Genomic DNA, 10,278 nt, shown 5'->3' on the forward strand with positions numbered 1-10,278 from the left:
CGTCCTGAGCCGCGGCGGGGCCGGGGCCGCGAGAGGGGGGTACAAGGCGGGAGGAGGCTGCGCTCTGAGTACGGCGGCGGCTCAGACCAGCTCTTCCCTGCTAGGGACACACCACTCCAGTGCTAGGTATGGCTCTTATTCAATATTTATTTAATCTTCCCCCGTCGGCTCTACTTTCCCCCACTGCTCTCCTTTATTTCCTTGTCCGTTTCCCCCTCTTTAATGTTTCAATCTGCTTCTATTTCGTTTCTGGCTTCCTCTTTTGGCTTTTAATCCTTTGGCTTTTCATCTTGGCTCTCCGTGAGTTGTTCCTCTTTTTCCTTCTCTTCCACATTCTCAATGGTAATTGTTACGTTTTCACTGCTGATGGAACGATCTGGGAAGGAAAAAGGAAACTTAAGCCACGTTCTAGCACTCAGCAGTTGGGCACGAGAAAGATCCCCGGACTCCCTTGCCCTCACCAGGAATCTCTCACTCCCCTCTACGTTCTGGGACGGCAGGTGCTGGGCTGCACGGCCTGAGGAGACCAGCCCCGGGGGCTGCGGGCACAGAGCCCTGCCAGGATCTCCCCACCGAACCCCAGGAGGGGCGGGGCAGGGCTGGAGTGTCGGGCTGCAGGGGACCCTCAGGGAACGCCGCCATCTCCCGTTCTAAGCTGGGCACGGCCGGATCTGGGAGCGCAGCTGGAGCAATGCTGGACTTCCACCAAGATTTTAATTCAATACTTGCAAGGAAATGGGTGCTGTGGGAATTCTAAGGTGCTGAACAGGAAAGTGGTTTTTTTTTTTCCATTTCTGGGCGCAGAGGTGTGAACGACAAGTACCTTGCTGTGAGGGAACCGTCATCGCTTCTTTGTGGCTTTTTTTCAGCTCCGCAATGAAGCTTTTGCTCACATTATCCAAGGCCTGAAAGGGATGTGGTTCTTATGAAAGCCCCAGAAATGCAGCTACATACCCAATATTTCCCTGTTTTCTTTTGCTCTCTGCTATCGTTATGAAGTCCTTTCCTACTGTAAAACTGCATTTCTACTGCATTTCTATGGCATTACTGGCTGGAGTATCCAGCTGGGATAACAGCTCCTCACAGATGCTGCCCAGGGCTCCTCCTCCCCGCAGCAGCCCCCTTACCGCAATGATGCCATTTTGAGCAGCTTCACTGGGCACAAGCTTCGCCTTCTCCAGAGCCCTTTCAAAATTCATGATTGCAGAACGGTAATCTTTCAATTTCACTGGAACAGACAAGGATATCCGCTGGTTTAGCCCAGGATCAGGAGAACAGCAAGAATTAATCAAGCCAGTCTTGAACTGAGCAGTTGCTTTGGCTGTTAAATCCCAGAGATGTTTTCAGACCAGCTTCTACACCCTGAGAGCAAAACCTGTGCCCACATCTTTACCTTGTGCCTGTGCCACCAGCACAGTGGCATGGAGCTGCCACTCCACATCTCCGTCTTCATCTGCTGACTGCAGGGACTTCTGGCCGTAATCTTGGGCTTCTTCAGCTTTATCCAGCTCAAGGTAGCACCGTCCAATTTCATGGAACAGCCAGGCCTTCTCCATGCTGGATTGGGCCAGTGGAATCTTCTCCTCCCAGCTTCAAGAAGATTAAGACAGACATATCTTTACCAACCCTCACTGGGTACAGTTACGACTCAATCACTGCTTTGATAGCAAAGGGTTCAGGTGTGAAAATTTCCCCAGATCGAGCTGCAGTGAGAACACACGGCTGAAGAGCCGTGACCTGGGTCACTCCAACCCCCGATGTCCTTCCTGCTGGGCTGTACATACGTGTTGATGGCCTGCTGGAACCTGCCGATTCGGGCGTACACGTGGCCGATGTTGTCCAGGGCCCGGGACACGGCGTCCGTCAGAGCGCTGCGGTGGGGACACAAAGGGATTGTGGCACTGACATTGTCCTGTTCCTCACCCACTCTGGGTTTCTTCAGCCTCATGGTCCCTTTGGTGCCCCCCATGCCCTCAGGGAAGCATTGGGAAGTAAAGGGCCCAGGTCAAGCTGAAAGTCATGAAATCAAGGTTGATTTTTGATTTTATCTACAGGTCTGGCAGCTGACTCCATGAGACACATGGGAAATGGTTTAGCTTTGCCTTTGATTATTATTAATTTTTGTGCAAACCTGGCAGTCCTTGGGAAAATCTTTCCACTTTTCTTTGCCTCCGTTTCCCTCTGTGTCCCTGACACTCATGGATGATTTCTGTCTTTCAAAGCAACAGACCCAAAAAGGCATCTGTAGTGTGTCTGCAGGCTCCTGACACCAGCCCTGATCCTGTGCTTGGACTGAGCTTTGTTCCATGCTACAGGCAGCTCCTTCTGTAATAATGAAGCCTGTGGGCTTTAATTTTTTTCTTAATTATCCTCGTTCTCAGCTTCAGAAGCGGCTCTGCCTACCCTTACCTTAGAGATGAAAAAGCCTATGCGAGGAGCAGATAAATGTGATGGGAGTCATGGAATCACAGTCCGGTTAGGGTGAGATCCAGTTCAAACCCCCTTCACGGGGTCATTAACGCGAGTCATTAGCGAGTCATTAGCGGCGTCTCCAGGTGCAGCCGCCAGAGGGCGCGGCCCGCCCGTCACCGCCGGTCCTTAAAGGCAACTTCGCGTGTAGAGAGATCCCAAACCCAGGAATCTCCTGCCAATTCCTGCCTTTACCTGGCGCACTCGGGGAGTGCGATCACCAGGAGAGAGGAAACCTTCTCCTAAACCAACATTCATTTCCAAAAGGATTTTTGAAAATGAGAAACAACCACCCAGTGACATTGTGACAGCCCAGTGCACTACTGACAAAAATAAATCCCAAATCACTTCACTTCAAGGCACTGTTCCATGTTTTCTGCTATGCTTTGCAAACTCTTGCTAAATCTAAGACTACATTTTGCTCCTCTGTGGTTCAGCTGGAAGAGCCGTGGGATGTGTCCAGTGCAGACAGGCAAGTGCACCTGGAAGAGACCTTTATTTCAAGCCATGCTTAATGGTCTGTATGAAAAGGGGTTTAAGACAAAATGTAGCAGAAAACTGGTGAGCCTGATCTTCCTGAGAAGGAAGTGCCTGCTCAAGGCTCAAGTGCTGAGACTGGGACTTGTGCTCTTTTGCTTTGCTTCAGCAGATGTTTCAATGTGCCCTGTGCCGTGGGTCCTTAAAAATCTGCTTCAGGCTCCTTATTTTTGAAATAATGAAGATAAAAAGTCACCACAGACCCTAATACTTGGGCAGAGCTGGATGTGTAGTCCTGTTAAACTCACAGGTGATAATTACACAACCTAATGCTAAAACACCCCCACAGAGGTACTTTCCCCTTTCCCCACCCACCTGAACTACCCAGAACTTACTTCTTCCTGGCAAAATCCAGATCCATCTTATGGCTGTGCAAAGCTGCCTCCATCTGCCCCATTGCCAAGTGTGCATTCCCAATACAGCTGTGGAGGTTCCCAATCAGTTCATTCTTGTTGGGAACTTCCTCCTCTGTCCACCCTTGTATCTTTCTCAGCATACGCTCAGCTTTCCTGCAGCTTTCCTCAGCGGAGCCTCTGGCCAGACCTGGGGACAGGGAGCAGAGTTTGACACTGGAGTGTGACACAGAGACATTGAGAAGTTGTGAATTCCCCATCCCTTGAAGTGTTCCAGGCCAGTTTGGACAGGGCTTGGAGCAACCTGGGATAGTGAAAAGTGTCCCTGCCCATGGCGGGGGGGTGGAATGGGGTGAACTTCGAGGTCCCTTCCAACCCAAACCATCTTGGAATTCTGTGATACCCAGGAAGTGAGACCTGGTGAAGTGGGTTACCCTCAGACAAAGCTTGGGAATAGTTAGAGCTCCCAAAGCAGTGGGAGGCACTCAGCTTCCAGCCAGGAACCTACACAACTCAATGTCCTCCATATCCTTTGCGATGGATCTGCCAATGTCAGATGATTTCCGTTTCTTGTCCTGCATCCTCCCCTGCCGCAGCAGCTTGCGCTCGTACACCCGGGCGTACATCGGCTTCTGCTGCTGCCAGAAGTCCCGGCGGTGGTTCAGGTAGGAGATGCCATCCAAAACCAGGTCCATGACTTTGATCCCCTGCCTTGTGCTGCTCTGCATCAAGTCTGGAAATAAGATAAGGTAGAACCCAGGTGAGAATCAACAGACCTGAGCTGCAGCTCAGTGGGGAATTGATTGGGAACGTTTTCCTGCTCTGACACAGACAGTGCTGGAAATGAAAGTGTCCCGTGCTCCTCAGAGCTGAGGTGATGGGGGAGTTAACAAAAAACTCTGTTACCCATCCTGTGTGGTTCAGTGAGCTGAGCTGGTGTTCCAGCCCTCTATCTGCTCCCTTCCCTGCTGATCAGAGCCAAGAGGGGGCCCAGAAAGCAGAGCCAGCTGTGCTCTTCTCTGGGACAGAACATCTGTATGGCACATCTGTATTGACAGGGCACTTTGAACAGTGCTGTGGATCAGGCTAGCAGATGGAAACTGAGAGGGCTTTTACCTGCCTGGAAACCAGACCGCCCACATGTATAATTAATGCTGGCAATACCACAAAACCTGTGAGCAGACCAAATCTTAAGCACTTCTCTATTTCTGAGTGAAAAGTTCCCTAGAAATATGACTAAAGGAGAATCATCTGTGTGCCTTTTTCTAAAATAAGATACTTCTCCAATTCCTGCATCTTGACCTTAACAGCATTTATAACAAACCCACAGAAGAGTCACAGCCCCATGAGCTGACACCTGCCTGTGTCCCCACCACTGAGAGCACCATGTGCTATGTGAGCTCTGGTACAACTAAGGAAGAGTCACAGGGATATAAAAGAAGAAGAGAAATAAAGAAGCATTTTTAAAAGGATGAAAGAAAAATAGAATCTGCTGAGAAGGAGAAACACCTTCATCCTTGAGCAACTTCTCCAGGTACGCCTTGTCAGCATAAAGCTCTCCCAGAAGCTGTCGCTCTGTTTTCGGACTCTGCTTCTTCGTCCGTTTTTGATCCTTAGTTGGTTTGTTCTGCTGTTGCTGGTTGTCTTTTTTTCTCTGCAGCTAGAAAAAAGCAAAAGGAGTTGGGGGACATCAGTGGGGAACACTGGGATGAGCAGCATTCTGTTTACACTCCATATAAGACAGCTTCTTTTTTAAATTAAAGCAAAAAGTCAGTGTCTCACCAGCTGCTTTGGCTATGAAATTCTGCAGCCAGTTGTGCTCCCTGGGGACCACAAGGGTGTTATAGAAAGGGCAAGAACTAGTTCTGGCCTCTCAGAGGAACAAGACACTATTGCAATGGAGCACCCAAAAGTGTAGCAATAGAGAAAAGTGTCCATTATCAAAACTGTGACCCTTAAACATCAGGTAAACCCAAAGTCAATACTGGAGCTCACTGTACCCTCCTCGACCTCTGGGCTGTTACTCATTAGCCTCAGATGGGTGACTGGCAACACCCCCAGATATGGGCTGGAGAAGAAATTCCAAACTGGGTTTTGTTACTCCATGGTGACTCTTCCTGCCCTTCTGCCTTCCCCTTTAAATTCTGGGTGGCTTGAGCCAGACCTGCATTAGAAGCAGGTGAGAAACACTCTCATGATGGGCCAGTGTGTTTTAATCCTCAAGAGGCCCTTCAGCAGGCCCACTGCTCCCACAGCCATGTCCCTGTGGGGACTGTCACCCCTCAGGTGCCCATTTCAGGCAGTTTTAGCATTACAACAACTCTAGAAGCTTCTTCAGAAAGAGCCCCATGCTGTACCTCTGCCTGCCTGCTCACGAAGCACAGCTCCTCCGTGTTCTCCAGCTTCACTGCGGATGGATCTGCAGACACAGAGGAGTCCGTGTTAGTGGCCCACAGCAGCCATGCAGGGTGTTGTGAGTAAAATGCCCATCAAGGTGCCAAGCCCAAAGTGTTTGGTTTCAACCAAAGCTTTTCTAACTCTTTCCCATGGAATACGGGTGTTGGTGTGTTCGGGAAGCAGGGAATGCAGCTCATCCACTAGCTCCTCTTGGGATTTTAATTCACACAGCACAGGGGCTCCTGTTGCAATATTCCTACAGACAGGGTACATCCTGCATGGAAACTGAAGAAGGAGAAGGATGCAGGTTCTTCTGGGGGATCACAGCTGAAGCATAAAATTGAAAGAAAGGCATTTTAAAGGTTTGCGCACTGATTAGGGCAAAATACCCGTTGTGTTTTCACTGATGCCCAGTTCTACCATCTGTCTGCACCCTGGGAGGGGAGAGTGAGGAACAGCTCTTTCTTTGTTCTGGGGGAAGGACAGAGCTTCCAAGGCTGCTGCAGAATTCCCTTAGGCACAACCATAGCCCAGGCCAGCAGCACGAACACAGGCGGATTACGGGAGCAGGTGTTCCTGATCCTTCCAGGTAAAGCAGAGTCAGGGAAGCAGTTTGGGGATGGACCCTGTTAATGTGTGCGCATTTCCCAACTATTCAAACATCTAAATCCGTGCTGACGTGTTTCCATGCTTCCCTGCATCTCAGAGCTATTGACTGATTTAAAGTAAGTTTTCTAGTTTTTTAATCCATTCCTGTGCCTGCAGCCCAGGGGCTCAAAGGTGGTTAAGAGTTCTTGGCTTGGGATACTGAGCTGGGAAGATTTCAGCTGGGAGCTGTGATGATATTTGAGCATTGTGCTAAGCTCAGGAAGCAGAAGGAATGGAGGAAAGCAAGCCAGATCTGGAAATCTTCCCTGTTTTCTAAATAACTATCCCATATGAAAGTGCTGCAGGCTCTGGTACCACTGGCACATGTTAATCCCTGGCACTGGGGGAAGGCTGAAATTTTGAAATTTTGGGAGAGGGAGGCCCTGGCCTATCTGGGGATCTGTGTAGGGTGTGAGTGGGGCATGTCAGGAGCTGGGCAGGGACAGGCTCCGGGATCCACCCGAGCGGTTCCAACCCGCCGGACAGGTTTGGCAGCCCCAGATGAGCCCTGCATGGGTGCTCCACTCACGTGTCAGAGGTGGCAGCCCCAGGTGAGGTGTGTCTGGTCCACACAGTGGGGCACGTCCTGTCCATGCCCGCTAGCAGAGCTGAGAGAAAAACTAAGGGAAAAGGGACAAGTTTTCAGTTTGTTTTGAACCCCACGAGGTCCTTGGCCTTTCCTGCCTCTACAGGACCTGCTCAATGATCTGAGCCACGAATGATGAAAGCAGAGCTCGTTACAAGAGTCAACAGTTTCACTGCTCTTGTGCAATGAAAACTGGAGGAGAGTCAGGATTTGAGGAGGCCAGTCTGAGGTAGCATGGCATATTTCCTTCCAAACTTTGAATACAGGGATAAAGGTCTCAAAATGGATTCTGTAATTAGTGCTGGAGGTAGATCATAGGATCATAGAATCCCTGAATGGTTTAGATTGGAAGGGACCTTAGAGCTCATCCAGTTCCATCCCCTGGAATTCCACCTCCCATGGTCAAAGACACCTTCCATTAGACCAGGTTGCTCCAAGCCACGTCCAACCTGGCCTTGGAAACTTCCAGAGATGGGGCAGCCACAGCTGCTCTGGGCAACCTGTGCCAGGGCCTCCCCACCCTCACAGGGAAGAATTTCTTCCCAATATCCCACCTAACCCTGCCCTTGGGCAGTGGGAAGCCATTCCTCCTTGTCCTGGCACTCCAGGCCCTTGTAAATAGTATTTCCAACTTTCTTGTCAGCTCCCCTCATGTACTGGGAGGCCACAGTCAGGTCGCTGATGAGATGAGCTGCTCTGGTCTGTATTCCCTGGAATGTTTCCATGATGATTTTGGAAAATGGAGTGTCAGGACTTACCTACAGAACTAAAGGGATCAGACACTGTGTATGTACAGGGCAGAAGTAAAGAACAAAAGACAAAAAGAGCAAGATTGGCTCTTTGTGGTGCTTCCTGCCACAAATAACATGAGCCCAGAAGCAGAGAGACTCTGGTGTGGGGCTCTTGGGTCACTTGCAGAGCTGATTTGCCATCAGCTAGGCCCTGAACAGCGTCATCCAGGCTCATGGGGGCCAGAAAGTGACACTTCTTACTCCCAAGGCAGTTGATAATCGCCTCCTCGGCCTTGTTGATGCCCAGCTGGAATTTGTGTATATCTGGGCGGAGCCTCCGGCCTCGGTGGTAAAACACCAGCGCGAACTCAAAGTCACCCATGGTGTACAGTGTCTCTGCTTTTTGGTAAAGCCCCTAAAATGACATTTGGGAAACGAAATTATTAAAAGGAGGGAAAACTTTCATGGATCTCAAGTAACTCCTGCCAGGCAGAAGTGAGAGCCCAGGGCTGTAACAACTTGCATACATTAAACCCCAAACCTGGAGGTGCCTGAGCACCTCGACAGCTCCGAGAGCAATAGAAATCTCAAGAGTGTTTGGAGTGAGCTCTTTCCTCACAGCTCTGCCTCAGACCCTCCAGGGTCTCCCAGATCCAGGCCAGCCCTTGGCCACCCCCCTCCTACCGCTTCAGCTGGTTACCTCGGGGAATGTTTTGTCAATTTTGAGCGAGGCTTCAGCATCTTTCAAGGAGTTTTCTGTGTCTCCAAGCTTCAGGAAACACTTGGAGCGGGTGATAAGGCAGTGCTTGTCTCCTGCCCTCAGTTTCAGCGCCTGGAACCACAGACATGGACATGTCACCAGCGCTGGACATGTCACCAGACATGGACATGTCACCAGTGCTGGCTCAACACCACAAATACACAATTGCAGGTATTTGATGCCACCTGCACAGTTCCCACATGGATCTTGACGACGGATGAGGACAAAACCACAAGGTTTTTAGTGATAAGAGTGTTCTCTTGTTGTTCACAGGTTCTCTATGCTGCAGGCGCTGCCCTGTCCCTGAACTGCCCTGTCTGGGTCACCCCCTCGTGCCGAGACCTTCTGGGGACACGTCCCTCCGTGCCTTCCCCTCTTTCCATGGGTCCCCCCCCGCCTCTTCCCCCGCCTGAACCGAGCGGCGGCCCCACCCCGAGGCCCCTCCCGCCGCGTGCAGCTCGGTGCCCTCGGGCCGCGGCGCCCTCACGTCATTGAAGCAGCCCAGAGCCTTGTCGTGCTGGCCGCGCCGGCTCAGGGCCGTTCCCTCGGTCATGAGACTCCCGAAAGTGACCACGGGCAAGGTCTCATCCTCCGCCATGGCTGCGCTGCGGCGCCGTTGCCGAGCAACGGTTACCGGGCAACCGCCGCTTCCGGTGCTCTGTCCCGCCCCGGAAGTGACGGACGCGCCCGGACGGTGCCCACGTGGGCTCCCGGTGTCCCGGTCCTGGCTCCGGCCCGGTCCCGGCTCCGGCCCGGCGCTCGCTACCGGCGGGTCCTCGCCGAGCTTCTGAGCTGACCCGACTCCGTGCCCGTGGGGTTCTGTTCTTGCACCCGCGTTCCCGGGGCCCTGCCAGGAGCGCGGCCGCTCAGTACAGCCGCGGTGCCTCGGCGGTGGCCGAACGCCGGGCAGAGCCGGTTCCTCTGCCCCGCCGGGTAACGCGCCGGTGTTCCGCAGGCGCAACACGAGGGCAGCCACCGTCTCCCTACAGTCGATAATGGTTTGGTGCTCGCGGCTGGCCCCGGTAGCGGTTTCAGCGCTGAGGGGGCTAGTCCTGGCTAAATAAATGCTGCTGGGTCACTCCTATCAGCTCTTCAGTCCTGACTTTATTTTGGCGCTGGGTCAGGCCCTGCGCCAAGATTTGTGCTTGAAACACTTTGTTCCTGCCAAGTGACTCAGAGTAAGGGCGGGGGGGCATCTGTCCCGCTCGGAACCGATGACATTTAAAGTCACGACGAGGCAGATCAGCACCGCCAGGCTCCCGATCGCGCTCGGGGCTGCCCTGGCCCTGGCCCAGCCCCTCTGGACGGCAGCCGCGGGGGCGGGAGGCGGGGTGGGGGTCACGCCAGGGTGGGGAGACACCCACGGCCGAGCTCTGGGGTGGGAAGCCGGGCTGACACACCCCGTCCCCGGGGAGCCGGGCAGAGAATTTCAGGCAGCTTAAGCGTTCGGTAACTGTTTTCCAGGGAGATTTTCCCGCACTGGTACCGCCGAGTGGGACACGCCGTCCCCAGCGGGGTGGACAGGAGCAGTGTGAGGGCTGTGCCCAGCCCGGTGACGCTGCCATGGGGACACGGCAGCCCCGGCCACGGGGCAAGGCCGCCTGTTCTCGTCAGACACCACGCCGGGTGCTCCCTCGGCGCTCTGATGAGCACGTTAGTCACAGGCTGGAAATACCAGGGAAAAAGTGAATGTGGGATGGGTATTCCTAGGAAGCAGGAGAGCCGTGGCGGCCGCCTTGAGAGGCTGGTGAGGAAACGGAGCAGGGGGGAGGCAGGACACCCGGCTCCCCGAGCATT

General features: G+C 52.9%; 1 protein-coding gene and 1 long non-coding RNA gene across 3 annotated transcripts; one reads left to right on the forward strand and one right to left on the reverse strand.

The window, feature by feature from the left end:
- Positions 1-129: 129 nt before the first annotated feature.
- On the reverse strand, positions 130-9,184 carry ODAD4 (outer dynein arm docking complex subunit 4). Of its 2 annotated transcripts, XM_048316964.1 has the most exons (12): positions 8,969-9,184; positions 8,422-8,553; positions 7,983-8,136; positions 5,717-5,778; positions 4,869-5,019; positions 3,868-4,092; positions 3,342-3,549; positions 1,785-1,871; positions 1,394-1,590; positions 1,128-1,228; positions 824-905; positions 130-376 (listed from the first exon to the last, which is right to left on the reverse strand). In XM_048316964.1, the coding sequence occupies exons 1-12, from the start codon at positions 9,077-9,079 to the stop codon at positions 270-272; spliced, it is 1,617 nt and encodes a 538-aa protein (XP_048172921.1). In that variant the 5' UTR covers positions 9,080-9,184; the 3' UTR covers positions 130-269. The 2 variants fall into 2 exon arrangements, with proteins under 2 accessions (XP_048172921.1, XP_048172930.1); XM_048316973.1 differs by lacking the exon at positions 824-905 and having other exon boundaries at positions 289-376; positions 8,969-9,099.
- On the forward strand, positions 4,086-9,565 carry LOC125332269. The gene is made up of 2 exons (XR_007206423.1): positions 4,086-4,893; positions 8,755-9,565. It is a non-coding gene; the product is annotated as an uncharacterized LOC125332269 (long non-coding RNA).
- Positions 9,566-10,278: the final 713 nt, after the last annotated feature.

The sequence above is a fragment of the Corvus hawaiiensis genome, chromosome 1, assembly GCF_020740725.1.
Source record: "Corvus hawaiiensis isolate bCorHaw1 chromosome 1, bCorHaw1.pri.cur, whole genome shotgun sequence".
Classification (NCBI taxonomy): Eukaryota; Metazoa; Chordata; class Aves; order Passeriformes; family Corvidae; genus Corvus; species Corvus hawaiiensis.